The 17,522-nt window shown below is 51.7% G+C and overlaps 2 protein-coding genes across 3 annotated transcripts in view; one reads left to right on the top strand and one right to left on the bottom strand.

The window, feature by feature from the left end:
• LOC142187816 (uncharacterized) overlaps window positions 1-17,522 on the bottom strand; it is a 31,993-nt gene that overhangs the window by 3,307 nt on the left and 11,164 nt on the right. For both annotated transcript variants that reach the window (XM_075261640.1, XM_075261641.1), the window contains exons 2-11: window positions 15,112-15,372; window positions 12,190-12,291; window positions 11,952-12,107; window positions 11,772-11,852; window positions 8,123-8,179; window positions 7,089-7,121; window positions 6,961-7,011; window positions 6,803-6,871; window positions 6,585-6,726; window positions 459-6,481 (exon numbers count right to left, since the gene is read on the bottom strand). In XM_075261640.1, coding sequence (XP_075117741.1) covers window positions 459-6,481; window positions 6,585-6,726; window positions 6,803-6,871; window positions 6,961-7,011; window positions 7,089-7,121; window positions 8,123-8,179; window positions 11,772-11,852; window positions 11,952-12,107; window positions 12,190-12,291; window positions 15,112-15,350 — 6,953 coding nt within the window. In that variant the 5' untranslated portion in view covers window positions 15,351-15,372. The remainder of the gene's footprint in view (window positions 1-458; window positions 6,482-6,584; window positions 6,727-6,802; window positions 6,872-6,960; window positions 7,012-7,088; window positions 7,122-8,122; window positions 8,180-11,771; window positions 11,853-11,951; window positions 12,108-12,189; window positions 12,292-15,111; window positions 15,373-17,522) is intronic.
• Window positions 12,920-14,720, top strand: LOC142187819 (uncharacterized; the record flags this gene model as incomplete). The annotated part of the gene is made up of 2 exons (XM_075261643.1): window positions 12,920-12,999; window positions 14,606-14,720. Coding segments are annotated over 2 exons (195 nt in total), but the record flags the coding sequence as incomplete, so codon positions are not given.

The raw sequence follows: 17,522 nt of genomic DNA, 5'->3' as shown, positions 1-17,522 counted from the left end.
ACTGGGCTCCTGCATGGTTGTCCGCTAACATCTCATGAATAGAGAGCCCTGTCCACTCACTTCTAGGGCAGTCACGGAATCGCCCAAGTATGTTCCTTGACCAACTCCCAGAGAGGAGCCTTCGTGGAGGACACACACATTATAGAAAATGGAGATTTGGGAGCAGCCACACCTCAGGCATGGCAGGAGAAAACCCGTGAGAACTGCATACCCCAGAGGCAGGACCTGTATCCTATGAATAGGCCATGGATGTGCAAGAACAAGATAACCAGAATTAGAAAAACATGGCTTCTTTATCAAAGGAGCACCCGCCCAGACTCCACTGCAGTGAATGGGAATGAGCTGCAATACCACGTACAACCTGTGGACAGGTGTGCTGCTGTTTAGAAAGTAAGAAGTCAGGGCTTTCTAATGAGGGTTCCCCTGTTTAATGTCCTCTCCAACACAGTAATACCCACCTTGCTGTTTTTGAGGTGGAAGCCGGTGAGAGTTTGCAGGGGCTGGACTCCAACGATGAGCTCCTAGACCGTCTGCTCTGCTTATTCGAGGGGACGTTTTCTCCATCTTGCTCTGAAGACTTGTGTATTTGGGCGGGAGATGCTAATTTTTCTGAAACACATTCTGGTGCTGCTACTTTTTGGTCACCACATGGCTGTGTCTTTGAGTCTACTTCAGGGTTCTCTTCCCCTTTTCCAGAGGATGGAGGGGTATCTAGCAGGGCAGCCTGAGCTGCAGGAGACCCGGACTGCTCCGTTACAGCTGGTGCCATGTGTGGGGAGGAATCTCTTCTGGTTGAGGAGGTCTCTCTTCTGCTGGCAGAGCCGCCCTGGTCTGTACTGGAGAGTTCCTGATGAAAAGAGCTCATCTTGAGTTGTGACTGACATGGCGACTTGTGGGCACGCTCCTCCTCAATAGTCATAGGAGGACTGGCAGATGGTTTAGGACTGGCTGTCCGTTTATTGGACGTTCTGGCTGGAGAATGAGTGCTCCTTTGGTGTTGCACAGATTTGCTGAGAGTTGGAGATGTGGACTGTCTGGGGGCTCGAGACTGATCGGCATCGGAGGATAAGGAACGGCTGTGTCTGGCAGAAGTGTCCGCCTTGCTGCTCTGCGTACCTTTATATCTATCAGAAGATCTGGACCGTGCCCTTCTCTCAAACGAGCGAGATCTCTGTGGTGACCTTGGTCTTTTATGTCTAGAAGAGGAAGAAGATCGGTCCCGACGGTAATAGCTCTGAGGCCTATCGCGCCTGTATGGTGATCGTGATCTTCTTCTTGGGGAAGTCCTCGAATTGCCCCGATGAGAGTACCGATAAGAATCATATCTTGATGGAGATCTTGATCTCCCCTTCCAAGGGGGGGATCCAGAATGACCACGATGAGAACGCCATGAACGATCCATGCGCGAGCGAGAACCAGAGCGTCCTCTTCTGGAGGAAGATGGAGATCTGCGACGCCCCCATCTGCTACGATTTTGCCAAGATGGTGAACGCCTTGTAGACGATCGAGAGCGATTTCTACGAGTGTATCTGTCTGACCTGGACCTTGAACGAGACCTAAATGCTCGAGGCGGCGTTCTTCCTCTGTGCCTTAGTGGCGTTCTGGACCTGCCTTTCCGAACAGGTGATCGTGATGGAGATCGCCTTCTTGGTGATTCTTTCCTTGCTGCTGTACGGGAGAATTCTCGCTGTCCCACCGATGACCTGGATGAGGAACGTGAACGATGAAGTGCTTCTTTCTCTCTAAGAGATCCATGCTTTGAGGAGGTGTGCCTCAGGGAGTCGGGAGACTTTTCTCTTCTATCTGGCGACGCAATTCGCCTTATTGGTGGCAGATCTGGCATAGTCATTCTTTGAGCGTTTGTTGCGCGGACCGGAGATGGGATCTCTTCAGAAGAGCTGCTCTCACTTGAAGAGTCAGAACTGCTGTCCTCTGACGAGGAATCTGAGCTACTATGCTTCGAAGATCCTGGGGATTTGTGATTATTAGAACGAGGCGATGAAGACTTTTGCTTGATGTCATCAGCATGTTCCTGCATCCTGGGATCACAGTCTTCATGCTCGGCATTAGAATGATCATCACCTAAGGCAGTCTTGTCATGTGCCACGGGTGGCAGAGAGCTGGAGATATGGAGATTCTGGGATCTCTCTGGAGAATCCAATTGATCCTCTCCTGGTTTGTGTTCTTCATTCACTTGGAAAACACTAGCATTTTTTTGGAATTCACATAGGTCAGGAGAAACTGGAGATTTAACTGGGCTCCTGTCTGCTTTAGGAGAGGCAGAAGGTTCTCCATTTGTGGAGTCTCCTGTCCGAGTCCCAGGAGAAACACTCATTTTATGCAAAGTAGATGCTGCAGTCCCATGAACAGATATCGGAGAAGTAGACTTTCTAGCAGCTCTATCCACATGGACCAATGGAGACGCTGGTTCATTTACAAGTATTTCATTGACTTGCTTGTCAGGAGGTAGGTCACATTTCAGAGACAAGGTGTTGACAGGGGGAGGAGACCTCGTCTCAGTCTGATCAAGATTTGCCTTTAGTCTTTTTGATGGTGGTGATGTCATATTTTGCGCAGGTGAAGGATTTGATGCCTCATCTTCAGAGGATGAGGAAGAGGAAGAAGATGAGGATGTGGAGGAGGATGAGGATGATGATGACGACGATGAAGAGGATGATGAAGAAGAAGAGGAAGAAGAAGAGGTTGAAGAACTTGATTTTCTTCTCTTCATTCTCTTTTGCGTTGCTTGGAGTGGTGAAGATTCGTCCTCCCCTGGTGTGGCGGCTTCTTCAGCAGACGCTAGATAGTTGGATGCAGTATTTTCCTTTGAACTAGTTTCTGCACCCTTCAGCGGAGAGGTCCTGGAGACGCACAGAGGCTGGTCATTCTGCTTGTCTTTTGCCGATTTTAGCATCATTATTTGTGACCGTGTCCCATTCACTTCTGTAGATAATGACATTACAGCGCAACTCTCGGTCTGGGTGACTTTGATAGAGTCGCCATATTGTTCTTGTGGGGCAGGCATGGATTCTGAGGATACAGAGTTCTGTGGCTTCTCCAAAAGAGAACCCAACCTGTCAGTAGGCTCCTTGACAGCAGACTTCACGCCCTCCAGGGAATACAGAACCGTTTCACAAGACGAAGACTTGGATTGTTCCTCAGCTTCTGAAGATGAAGGAGATAACTTTGCCTCCCTTTCAGATGTTCTAGATTTATGCTTAGCGCTGCCAGGTCTGGAATCGCTATCTGATGACCCAGAAGTTTTAGGTTGTGTTGTGACTGAAACAACTTCGGGCGATCTAGAGTAAGAATTCTTTTGGGAATGTCCAGGTCTAGTTTCACGCTCATGTGAAGAGTGAGAAAGAGACTTCTTTCTGCGGGATTGGTTTGAGTATTCGCTTTCAGATGATCTAGAATCATATTTTTTTTGAGACCGTCTGCCCTCTGATTCTTGCTCAGATCTAGAACTACTCCTATGTTGTGATGACCTTAACTTTGCTTCATGTTCGGGTGATCTAGTGCCAGCTCTGTGGTCACGGGTTGATGTTCGAGCTGACCTATGCTCAGAACGTTGTTCCGAAGACAACCTAGAACTGGCTTTACTTGGCGGTCTAGATCCAGTAGGCCTTTCAGGTGAGGACTCTGAACTCACACTACTATGGTGTGATTTCAGTTTAGTTTGTCTTTCAGTTGAAGACTGTGAACTTGTTCTGGATTTTGAATGTCTGCTTATAACCGGCTGTTCGTTGGAGGACTCAAAGTTTTCTCGTAGTGCTTTGTTTCTAGGCTGACGTTCAGAAGATGACCTCGAACTTGCTTGAAATTTACTTTGGGTCTGACGTTCTGAAGACAAGCCTGGGCTCGCTCTAGGCGGTCGTCTACTTCTAGGCTGTTGTTCTGAAGAGGATTCTGATTTTGCTCTTGTTGACCGTGTTTTACTTTTCTGCCTTTCGGAAGAGGAATCTGAACTAGTTGGAGACGGGGTCCGTCTACTTCTAGGCTGCCTTTTTGGAGAAGAGTCCGGAGAGCTAGGTTCAGATTCCGGAGACCTATATATCTTTTCTTTTTCAGACGACTGCTTGAGACATGGCTTAGAAGCAGAATCTGAAGTCCTTTCAATACCCTGCTTATTTTTAGATAACATTTCAGTGTCAGAAAACTTTGGCCTGCTTCTAGAAAACTTGGAATTATCTTCTCGCTCAGATGATGAATCGGATCTTGGGCATCTCTGCGATTTTGTCTTTTGGTTTGAAGAGGATTGACTGATCCTGCCCGGGGAACCATGTTTCGTTTTCAGTTCAGAAGTCGACCGATTGCTCTTTTGTGATGGTTTACGCTCAGATTCAGATCCAGATCGCTCTTTGCTTTTTGAAGAGCTAGAACAGCTTTCACTTGAACCAGATCTCCTTTTACGTGCTGTTAGTCTAGAAGTAAACTCTTTTTCTGGAGGAGACTTGGGAATGAATTCACGTTCGGAAGAGGAATCAGAATCTCGTCTATGACGAGCAGTCTTCTCTTTTCCCGTATGGTCCAGAGATGATCTCGAGTCAACATTTTGTTGTAATGACTTGGCCTCCTGATGATGCTGAAGTTTAGAAGGTCGGGGTTTGCTTTCCAAAGACTGGTTGTGTACTGAAGATATGGAAAGCTTTGCATGCGGAAACTCTCTAGATTTGGACCTGAAGTCAGGAGACAATGCAACTGCTTTGTGAGCACTTCGAGATGATCTTTCACTATCGTTCCTATTACTCGGAGAATGGCTTGTGTGTGATCTTAAGGAAACTGGTGATCTTGATGCACTCTTCCTACGGGACTTACTTTCTTGAGCTTTCCTTTGTTCAGAATACCTAGAAGGTTCATCTCTTGTTTTTGGAGAAGAATAGTATCTTCTACTAGAATCCAGTTTCTTTTCATGTTTTCTAGTTTGCGGTGAAGGTGACCTCGATATTCTCGTTACCTTCCCTTTTATGGGAGACTTTGATCTGGACACAGACTGATTTGACTGATTTCTTGAAGAAAGCTTTTTATGTACTGGAGACAACGAACGTGAAGAAGATCGTCCCTTGGAGGACTGGTGTCTAGATCTTGTTTTGGGAGTAGTCCTCCGTTTGGCAGATGCTTGTCGTATAGGAGATAATGATTGAGACTTTGCCTGTTTTCTGGGCGTTCTTGAACGAGATTTCTTCTTTGTATATGAATTTGAACTAGGGCTAGGAGATCTGGAAGCCACGGGTGTTTCTGAAGGAGTTCGCCTTTCATACCTTGATCTTGAGTGAGACCTTTCTGTACCCCGAGGCGGTGACCTTACTCGTTTCTGTTCACACTTAGAAAGTGAAGTGTTTCTTTGATTTAACGAAGGGGAACGTGATCTGACAACGCTTGCTGGGGACCTTGTGTGCGATCTCCCACTTCTTTTAGGTCGAGAATGTGATCTTTCGTTCCTTTGAGGTGAGAGAGCAATTGAACTTTTGTGCTTGAGCGTAGACCTGGACTGTAAAATGGTCTCATTCTTGGACCAGGATTCACCTCTTTTGGGCTGGTCAGATTGCACCTTATCATATCTCTGAGTAGTCAGGCGTTTCTTATCACCGTAGGGAGATCGTTCTCTTTCGTGGTAGTGGCGTGGAGGAGTCTGTGAGGAGGATCTCCCTCTTTGTGAAGATTTTGTTACGTCTCTATGTGGAGAAGATGGTGACCGTGCTTTTCTTGAAGTTTTACTTTTTGGCGGAGAAAAGGAGCGAGATCTGGCTTTGCTTATATGAGTTGGAGAGCGCCGCTGACGTGGTGGGCTCTTAGAAGGTGAGCGGGTATTTTTTGGAGCGGTTGATTTGTATTCTCTTTCAGGACTAACTGACATACTTTTCCTTGCCCTTCGTACTCCCTCTGGGCGTCTGGCTGGTGATGATCTTGTCTGGGCATCAGACTTTGCAGTCTTAACTTCAGCATCTTGTTCTCTTCTAGAAGGTTTCTTTCCTTTAACAATTGTATGAGTTTTTGGCACCTCCTGATCAGACATTTCACTTTCTGAGGAGGACGATGACGATGAGCTGGAGGATGAGGAGGAAGAGGAATCACGACTCTGTAATGACTTCTTACTAAGTATCGGTTGATTTTTCTTCCTTGATTCACACTTTTCAATTCTTGACAAATCTTCCCTGGACCTGGGCACAGGAGAGGCTTTCTCTAGGGATGGACTTTGCTCCCTTCGCTGTCTGAGTGTGGCTGGTGATTTTCTGCGCTCAGGAGAAGCGATCCTCTGCGGCTTTTCTCGGTTGCCCCTCTCTTTTGGGCTGTCATGTCTGGTCCTCTTTTGGAGGTTTGGGCTTGATCTTGGGGAGAAGTCTCTGACAGCAGAACTATTTTTCTCTCTCTGTTGTTGATCCTTTTTTGTTGTCTCTAGAACTGCTCTGGTGTCTTTAGATCTCACTGGAGAGAATGAAGAAGAGCGATCTCTGCTGCTCCTCTCTTTTCTTGAGCCTCTCTGAAAGATATCATAGAAGTACAGAAGTTTGCTGTGAAATATCTTCTTCTAGTGGTTTTGATCTTTTTAGTTCTGCCTGAATCTTAAGACGTCTTATACTTACATTTCTGGAGCGGCTCACCAGCTGTGGGCTCAGGTCTCGATCGTTCCTCCGCTCTCTAGCAGGGCTGGTAGATCTCTGTCTTTCTGGGTTTTTCCCATGACCATGTTTTTCAGTCTTGCCTTTGTGGGTATCATGTCTAGACCTGGAGGTTACAAGGTGAGATTTAAGAGCAGTCAATGTGTACCGAGTATGGCAACCACATGAATAGGAGAGACTACCTGCTGGGGGAGGACTCATCCGAAGAGGAGGAGGGCACATGTCTATGCTGCAGAGATCCACTGGGGGACCTATGGGGTGAACAGAGAAGTGTTACAGCAGAGGCCGCCCATAACTACTGCCCCACCCTTATCCCAGAGAGAAGGGGATCCGCACTTACCTCTTCCCCTTTTTATCTTTATTTCTGCGCTTGCTTTTTGGACTGGATGATCTAGACATAAAAATACATTAAGAAATGACACAGAGACAGACCCCAACCTGCCCCAACATACACCCCCAACTTCTCACCTGTCTTTCTTCTTCTTAGAACTTGAAGAAGACCTAGAAGACAAAAAGAATGAGGCTCAGAGTACAGGCCTAGGCGTGGCCACACACATACACGGGACAAGCCTAGGCGTGGCCACACACATACACGGGACAGGCCTAGCCGTGGCCACACACATACACGGGACAGGCCTAGCCGTGGCCACACACGGGACAGGCCTAGCTGTGACAGTGAACACACACATGCACGGGACAGGCCTAGACGTGGCCACACACATACACAGGACAGGCCTAGACGTGGCCACACACATACACGGGACAGGCCTAGCCGTGGCCACACACATACACGGGACAGGCCTAGCCGTGGCCACACACATACACAGGACAGGCCTAGCCGTGGCCACACACATACACAGGACAGGCCTAGCCGTGGCCACACACAGGACAGGCCTAGACGTGGCCACACACATACACGGGACAGGCCTAGCCGTGGCCACACACATGCACGGGACAGGCCTAGCTGTGACAGTGAACACACACATGCACGGGACAGGCCTAGACGTGGCCACACACATACACAGGACAGGCCTAGACGTGGCCACACACATACACGGGACAGGCCTAGCCGTGGCCACACACATACACGGGACAGGCCTAGCCGTGGCCACACACAGGACAGGCCTAGACGTGGCCACACACATACACGGACAGGCCTAGCCGTGGCCACACACATACACGGGACAGGCCTAGCCGTGGCCACACACATACACAGGACAGGCCTAGCCGTGGCCACACACATACACAGGACAGGCCTAGCCGTGGCCACACACATACACAGGACAGGCCTAGATGTGGCCACACACATACACAGTACACGGGACAGGCCTAGCCGTGGCAGTGAACACACACACATACACAGGCCTAGCCGTGGCCACACACATACACAGGACAGGCCTACATGTGGCAGTGAACACACACATGTTCACACCACGTCCAGGCATATGACACAATACACACACACTGGTGGGCCTGTCACCACCACAACATGTAGAGGTTACCTGCGCTTATGGGATTTTGACTTTTTCTCCTTCTGGCTGGGGGATCGGCTGAGAGACCTGAAAGACGGGAACAGATAAAAATACACCGAGTCCCTGGATGACATTACAGACACCTGCCAGGTGAACAACTGGAACCTCCTTATGCCCATATGGTGACAAACTACACATCAGTCCATACTGTACTCCCCCCACACTATACACACGTCCATACGGTACTGCCCACCTCCCCGTACTACATCAGGCCATACTGTACTCCCCGCACACATCCATACCGTACTACACCAGGCCATACTGTACTCCCCGCACACATCCATTCATACTACACCAGGCCATACTGTACTCCCCGCACACGTCCATACTGTACTACACCAGGCCATACTGTACTCCCCGCACACATCCATACCGTACTACACCAGGCCATACTGTACTCCCTGCACACGTCCATACCGTACTACACCAGGCCATACTGTACTCCCCGCACACGTCCATACCGTACTACACCAGGCCATACTGTACTCCCCGCACACATCCATACCGTACTACACCAGGCCATACTGTACTCCCCGCACACATCCATTCATACTACATCAGGCCATACTGTACTCCCCGCACACATCCATACCGTACTACACCAGGCCATACTGTACTCCCCCCACACTATACACACGTCCATACGGTACTGCCCACCTCCCCGTACTACATCAGGCCATACTGTACTCCCCGCACACATCCATACCGTACTACACCAGGCCATACTGTACTCCCCGCACACATCCATACCGTACTACACCAGGCCATACTGTACTCCCCGCACACATCCATACCGTACTACACCAGGCCATACTGTACTCCCCGCACACATCCATACCGTACTACACCAGGCCATACTGTACTCCCCGCACACATCCATACCGTACTACACCAGGCCATACTGTACTCCCCGCACACATCCATACCGTACTACACCAGGCCATACTGTACTCCCCGCACACGTCCATTCATACTACACCAGGCCATACTGTACTCCCCGCACACATCCATTCATACTACATCAGGCCATACTGTACTCCCCGCACACATCCATACCGTACTACATCAGGCCATACTGTACTCCCCGCACACATCCATACCGTACTACACCAGGCCATACTGTACTCCCCGCACACATCCATACCGTACTACACCAGGCCATACTGTACTCCCCGCACACATCCATACCGTACTACACCAGGCCATACTGTACTCCCCGCACACATCCATACCGTACTACACCACGCCATACTGTACTCCCCGCACACATCCATACCGTACTACACCAGGCCATACTGTACTCCCCGCACACATCCATACCGTACTACATCAGGCCATACTGTACTCCCCGCACACATCCATACCGTACTACATCAGGCCATACTGTACTCCCCGCACACATCCATACCGTACTACATCAGGCCATACTGTACTCCCCCCACACTATACACACGTCCATACTGTACTGCCCACCTCCCCGTACTACACCAGGCCATACTGTACTCCCCGCACACATCCATACCGTACTACACCAGGCCATACTGTACTCCCCGCACACATCCATACCGTACTACACCAGGCCATACTGTACTCCCCGCATACGTCCATTCATACTACACCAGGCCATACTGTACTCCCCGCACACATCCATACCGTACTACATCAGGCCATACTGTACTCACCGCACACATCCATACCGTACTACATCAGGCCATACTGTACTCCCCGCACACATCCATACCGTACTACATCAGGCCATACTGTACTCCCCGCACACATCCATACCGTACTACACCAGGCCATACTGTACTCCCCGCACACATCCATACCGTACTACACCAGGCCATACTGTACTCCCCGCACACGTCCATACCGTACTACACCACGCCATACTGTACTCCCCGCACACATCCATACCGTACTACACCACGCCATACTGTACTCCCCGCACACATCCATACCGTACTACACCAGGCCATACTGTACTCCCCGCACACATCCATACCGTACTACACCAGGCCATACTGTACTCCCCGCACACATCCATACCGTACTACACCAGGCCATACTGTACTCCCCGCACACGTCCATACCGTACTACACCAGGCCATACTGTACTCCCCGCACACGTCCATACCGTACTGCACCAGGCCATACTGTACTCCCCGCACACATCCATACCGTACTACACCAGGCCATACTGTACTCCCCGCACACATCCATACCGTACTACACCAGGCCATACTGTACTCCCCGCACACGTCCATACTGTACTACACCAGGCCATACTGTACTCCCCGCACACGTCCATACTGTACTGCACCAGGCCATACTGTACTCCCCGCACACGTCCATACTGTACTACACCAGGCCATACTGTACTCCCCGCACACGTCCATACCGTACTACACCAGGCCATACTGTACTCCCCGCACACGTCCATACCGTACTGCACCAGGCCATACTGTACTCCCCGCACACATCCATACCGTACTACACCACGCCATACTGTACTCCCCGCACACATCCATACCGTACTACACCAGGCCATACTGTACTCCCCGCACACATCCATACCGTACTACACCAGGCCATACTGTACTCCCCGCACACATCCATACCGTACTACACCAGGCCATACTGTACTCCCCGCACACGTCCATACCGTACTGCACCAGGCCATACTGTACTCCCCGCACACATCCATACCGTACTACACCACGCCATACTGTACTCCCCGCACACATCCATACCGTACTACACCACGCCATACTGTACTCCCCGCACACATCCATACCGTACTACACCAGGCCATACTGTACTCCCCGCACACATCCATACCGTACTACACCAGGCCATACTGTACTCCCCCCACACATCCATACCGTACTACACCAGGCCATACTGTACTCCCCGCACACATCCATACCGTACTACACCAGGCCATACTGTACTCCCCGCACACATCCATACCGTACTACACCAGGCCATACTGTACTCCCCCCACACATCCATACCGTACTACACCAGGCCATACTGTACTCCCCGCACACATCCATACCGTACTACACCAGGCCATACTGTACTCCCCGCACACATCCATACCGTACTACACCAGGCCATACTGTACTCCCTGCACACATCCATACCGTACTACACCAGGCCATACTGTACTCCCCGCACACATCCATACCGTACTACACCAGGCCATACTGTACTCCCCCCACACTATACACACATGTCCATACGGTACTGCCCACCTCCCTGTACTACATCAGGCCATACTGTACTCCCCGCACACATCCATACCGTACTACACCAGGCCATACTGTACTCCCCGCACACGTCCATACTGTACTGCCCACCTCCCCACACTACACATTAGTCCATAACTCCCCTCTCCATGTACTACACATTACTTGGGGTTGAAATACATCCGAATAACACAAAGTCAGGACAAGAGATCTGACCAGTGTATAGCAGAGTGGTCACACCACCTACATACGAGGTCAGTCACCTCTACCCCTCCCCGACACATGAGGTCGCATGCCTTTACCCACCAACCCCCTCCCCCATGAGGCTGGTCTCCTTTTTTCTCCCCTCCATGTTTCAGTATTACCGGCCTCGCTCCTTCTTCTTTTTCTTCTTCTTGTGTTTGCTTGGGGATGGAGATGGGGAGCTCTCGGGGTCAGCTACAAAACTGAGGGGGGAAGAAACGGCCGGTCATACGTCAAGTCCCCTAACCCATATGTGACAAGATGCCTGCCGAGCCGCGGGGTGACTACTCTGGCTCCCTCACCTGTAGGATTTCTGCTGCTCCTGCTGTTTGGCTGCCGCTCTACGGTTTGGATCAAAGCTGCTCCCGTCCACGTAGCTGTCACTAATCCCAAACGCTGCCCGGAGACGCTCGTTCTTCTTCTCATTAGCCTCAGCGAGCTGGTGCGTCTCTGAAACACTACAAAGGAGGGAAAGAAGAGTCAAACACGGCAGCGACAGCAGTGACTGCCATCCAGCACCGCAACCCCAACACCACACACCTTGTCTTTAACTTCTCATCGTCCTTATTTGTCGTCAGATCTTTCTCCTGTAGCATCAGTCTGAAGGTGGCCACCTTCTCCTGGATCTCCACCTCGCTGTACCTGGAGGAAGAAGAAACACAACAATCAGATTTATATACCCAGCCCCCTACAGCCACCAGATCTCTCCGCTCATCCCCACCAGATCTCTCCACTCACCCCCACCAGCCACCAGATCTCTCCGCTCACCCCCACCAGCCACCAGATCTCTCCGCTCACCCCCTACAGCCACCAGATCTTTCCGCTCACCCCCACCAGCCACCAGATCTCTCCGCTCCCCCCACCAGATCTCTCCGCTCACCCCCTACAGCCACCAGATCTCTCCACTCTCCCCCTACAGCCACCAGATCTCTCCACTCACCCCCACCAGATCTCTCCGCTCACCCCCCACATCTCTCCGCTCACCCCCTACAGCCACCAGATCTCTCCACTCTCCCCCTACAGCCACCAGATCTCTCCACTCACCCCCACCAGATCTCTCCACTCACCCCCTGCAGCCACCAGATCTCTCCACTCTCCCCCTGCAGCCACCACATCTCTCCACTCTCCCCCCACCAGATCTCTCCACTCACCCCCTGCAGCCACCAGATCTCTCCGCTCACCCCCTATAGCCATCACATCTCTCCACTCACCCCCTACAGCCACCAGATCTCTCCGCTCACCCCCTACAGCCACCAGATCTCTCCACTCACCCCCTACAGCCACCAGATCTCTCCACTCCCCCCACCAGATCTCTCCACTCCCCCCACCAGATCTCTCCACTCACCCCCTGCAGCCACCAGATCTCTCCACTCACCCCCTATAGCCACCTGATCTCTCCACTCCCCCCACCAGATCTCTCCACTCTCCCCCTATAGCCACCAGATCTCTCCACTCTCCCCCTACAGCCATCACATCTCTCCACTCACCCCCTACAGCCACCAGATCTCTCCACTCACCCCCTATAGCCATCACATCTCTCCACTCACCCCCTGCAGCCACCAGATCTCTCCGCTCACCCCCTATAGCCATCACATCTCTCCACTCACCCCCTGCAGCCACCAGATCTCTCCGCTCACCCCCTATAGCCATCACATCTCTCCACTCACCCCCTACAGCCACCAGATCTCTCCACTCCCCCCACCAGATCTCTCCACTCACCCCCTGCAGCCACCAGATCTCTCCACTCTCCCCCTATAGCCACCAGATCTCTCCACTCACCCCCTACAGCCACCAGATCTCTCCACTCACCCCCTACAGCCACCAGATCTCTCCACTCCCCCCACCAGATCTCTCCACTCTCCCCCTATAGCCATCACATCTCTCCACTCACCCCCTACAGCCACCTGATCTCTCCACTCACCCCCTACAGCCACCAGATCTCTCCACTACCCCCCTACAGCCACCACATCTCTCCACTCCCCCCACCAGATCTCTCCACTCTCCCCCTATAGCCACCAGATCTCTCCACTCACCCCCTATAGCCACCAGATCTCTCCGCTCACCCCCTACAGCCACCAGATCTCTCCACTCACCCCCTACAGCCACCTGATCTCTCCACTCACCCCCTACAGCCACCACATCTCTCCACTCCCCCCACCAGATCTCTCCACTCTCCCCCTATAGCCACCATATCTCTCCGCTCACCCCCTACAGCCACCAGATCTCTCCACTCACCCCCTACAGCCACCTGATCTCTCCACTCACCCCCTACAGCCACCAGATCTCTCCACTACCCCCCTACAGCCACCACATCTCTCCACTCCCCCCACCAGATCTCTCCACTCTCCCCCTATAGCCACCAGATCTCTCCGCTCACCCCCTACAGCCACCAGATCTCTCCACTCCCCCCACCAGATCTCTCCGCTCACCCCCTATAGCCACCAGATCTCTCCGCTCCCCCCCCCTACAGCCACCAGATCTCTCCGCTCACCCCCTATAGCCACCAGATCTCTCCGCTCACCCCCTATAGCCACCAGATCTCTCCGCTCACCCCCTATAGCCATCACATCTCTCCACTCCCCCCCTATAGCCATCACATCTCTCCACTCCCCCCACCAGATCTCTCCACTCACCCCCTACAGCCACCAGATCTCTCCACTCTCCCCCTGCAGCCACCAGATCTCTCCACTCCCCCCACCAGATCTCTCCGCTCACCCCCTACAGCCACCAGATCTCTCCGCTCACCCCCTACAGCCACCAGATCTCTCCACTCCCCCCACCAGATCTCTCCGCTCACCCCCTATAGCCACCAGATCTCTCCGCTCCCCCCCCTACAGCCACCAGATCTCTCCGCTCACCCCCTATAGCCACCAGATCTCTCCGCTCACCCCCTATAGCCATCACATCTCTCCACTCCCCCCCTATAGCCATCACATCTCTCCACTCCCCCCACCAGATCTCTCCACTCACCCCCTACAGCCACCAGATCTCTCCACTCTCCCCCTGCAGCCACCAGATCTCTCCACTCCCCCCACCAGATCTCTCCGCTCCCCCCCTACAGCCACCAGATCTCTCCGCTCACCCCCTACAGCCACCACATCTCTCCACTCCCCCACCAGATCTCTCCACTCACCCCCTACAACCACCAGATCTCTCCACTCCCCCCACCAGATCTCTCCGCTCCCCCCCTACAGCCACCAGATCTCTCCACTACCCCCCTACAGCCACCAGATCTCTCCGCTCCCCCCCTACAGCCACCAGATCTCTCCGCTCCCCCCCTACAACCACCAGATCTCTCCACTCCCCCCACCAGATCTCTCCGCTCCCCCCCTACAGCCACCAGATCTCTCCACTCACCCCCTACAGCCACCAGATCTCTCCGCTCACCCCCTGCAGCCACCAGATCTCTCTGCCCAACAACAAATCTCTCTCTTCACCCCACTCCTCCAGCAGATCACTCACCCTTGCTCCTCCATCATCTCCTCCAGCTCTAGACACTTCAGCTCCACTTTCCTCTTCCTCTCATGGTCCAGGATCTCTTGGTTTGGCTTCTTCACCAGGAGAGACTCCAATTTCTTCAGCTCCTCCTCGGATTTATAATCAGTGCGGTCCTTCTTGTGGCGGACGGATGACAGATTGCGCTGTACGTAGCCATTAGTGCCGCTGCCGCGCGGAGTTGGGAGGCCGATCCCATTATACATTGTGCTGGGGAAAACTCAAGACCTGGAACCAGAAGTAGAAAACCCATGACTGCCGGTATCTGGGGTAGGCCGGCCACCGCACCGTACAGGAGAGGGCGAGCACAACACTGACCAATGGAGAACGCTGCAACGTGAGGCCATGTGATCAGAGAGGAGAACGAGAGGAAGAAACGTGGAAAACTACACCAGGATCTATACAGCATGTCCTACTGAAACCTACAGGGGGAGCACACCGCCACTACATCACCATGACAGCATGTAATCTACACCACTACAACGTGATGACACCGCTACAACGTCAATGATGAAATTGGAGAAGAATCCAGAGCGCAGAATCGGGAGAGAAGGAGGAAAAAGATCCGGAAATTCTGGCACATCGACATAACGCCAGACCCTAAATACAACTACTGTCCACTATATACTGTACAGTCTCCTCCACGTATTACCTCATCACTATCTATATACAGTGTTGGCCAAAAGTATGTGCACCCCTGTAATTCTGTCAGATAATCCTCGGTTTCTTCCAGATAATGATTACAGTCACAAACTCTTTGGTAATATCTTCATTTAATTTGTCTTCAATGGAAAACCACAAAAAGAATTGTCAAAAAGCCAAATTGGATATAATTCCACAGCAAACATAAAAAAGGGGGTGGACAGAAGTATTGGCGCTGTTTGAAAAATCATGTGATGCTTCTGTAATTTGTGTAATTAACAGCACCTGTTACTTACCTGAGGCACCTAACAGGTGGTGGCAATCACTAAATCACACTTGCAGCCAGCTGAAATCGATTAAAGTTGACTCCACCTCTGTCCTGTGTCCTTGTGTGACCACATTGAGCATGGAGAAAAGAAAGAAGACCAAAGAACTGTCTGAGGACTTGAGAAGCAAAATTGTGAGGAAGCCTGAGCAATCTCAAGGCTACAAGTCCATCTCCAAAGCCCTGAATGTTCCTGTGTCTACCGTGCGCAGTGTCAGTAAGAAGTGTAAAGCCCATGGCCCTGTGGCTAACCTCCCTAGATGTGGACACAAAAGAAACATTGACCAGAGATTTCACCGCAAGATTGTGCGGATGGCGGATAAAGAACCTCGACTAACATCCAAACAAGTCCAAGCTGCCCTGCAGTCCGAGGGTACAACAGTGTCACCCCGTACTATCCAGCGTCAGCGTCTGAATGAGAAGGGACTGTATGGTAGGAGACCCAGGAAGACCCCACTTCTTACCCACAGACAGAAAAAAAGCCAGGCTGGAGTTTGCCAAAACTTACCTGAGAAAGCCAAAACCGTTCTGGAGGAAAGTTCTCTGGTCAGAGGAGACAAAAGTAGGAGAAGGCCTCAACATAGAGATTACAGGGAAAAAGAGAAGAAGACGCCCCCTACAGTCAGACATGGCGGAGGGCCCTGATGGTTTGGGGTTGCTTTGCTGCCTCTGGCACTGGACTGCTTGACCGTGTGCATGGCATTATGAAGTCTGAAGACGACCAACACATTGTGCAGCATCATGTAGGGCCCAGTGTGAGAAAGCGGGGTCTCCCTCAGAGGTCAGGGCTCTTCCAGCAGGACAAGGACCCAAAACACACTTCAGGTCAGCACTAGAAAATGGTGGTGAGAGAAAGCCCTGGAGACTTGTAAAGTGGCAGCAATGAGTCCAGCCCTGAATCCCATAGAACACCTGTGGGGGAGGGGGAGAGATCTCTTGGTGGCAGTTTGGAGAAGGCCCCCTTCACATCTCAGGGGGGACCGCGAGCAGTTTGCCAAAGAAGAAGGGTCTAAGATTCCAGCAGAGCCTTGTAAGAAACTCATTGCTGGTTAGCGGAAGCGGTTGTGCGCAGTTATTGTGTCTACAGGTTGTGCTACCAAGTATTAGGCTGAGGGGGCCAATACTTCTGTCCGCACCAGTTCTGGAGTTTTGTGTAAAATGATCAATGATGTGACTTTTTTTTCATTCTCTTCTGTGTTTTTTCATTGCAAAATAACTGAAGATATTACCAAAGAGTTTGTGCCTGTAATCATTATCTGGGGACAGCGAGGATTATCTGACAGGACTGCAGGGGGCGATACTTATACTGTATATACCCTGTGTCACTTATATACTATATAAGAGTCTGTGCTGTGTAATCATTATCTGGGGGACACCGAGGATTATCTGACAAGACTGCAGGGGGCGATAC

This window comes from Leptodactylus fuscus, unplaced genomic scaffold (genome assembly GCF_031893055.1).
Source record: "Leptodactylus fuscus isolate aLepFus1 unplaced genomic scaffold, aLepFus1.hap2 HAP2_SCAFFOLD_244, whole genome shotgun sequence".
Taxonomy (NCBI): domain Eukaryota; kingdom Metazoa; phylum Chordata; class Amphibia; order Anura; family Leptodactylidae; genus Leptodactylus; species Leptodactylus fuscus.
The sequence above is the reverse complement of the archived record's forward strand: the minus strand, read 5'-3'. Positions and strand labels throughout refer to the sequence as shown.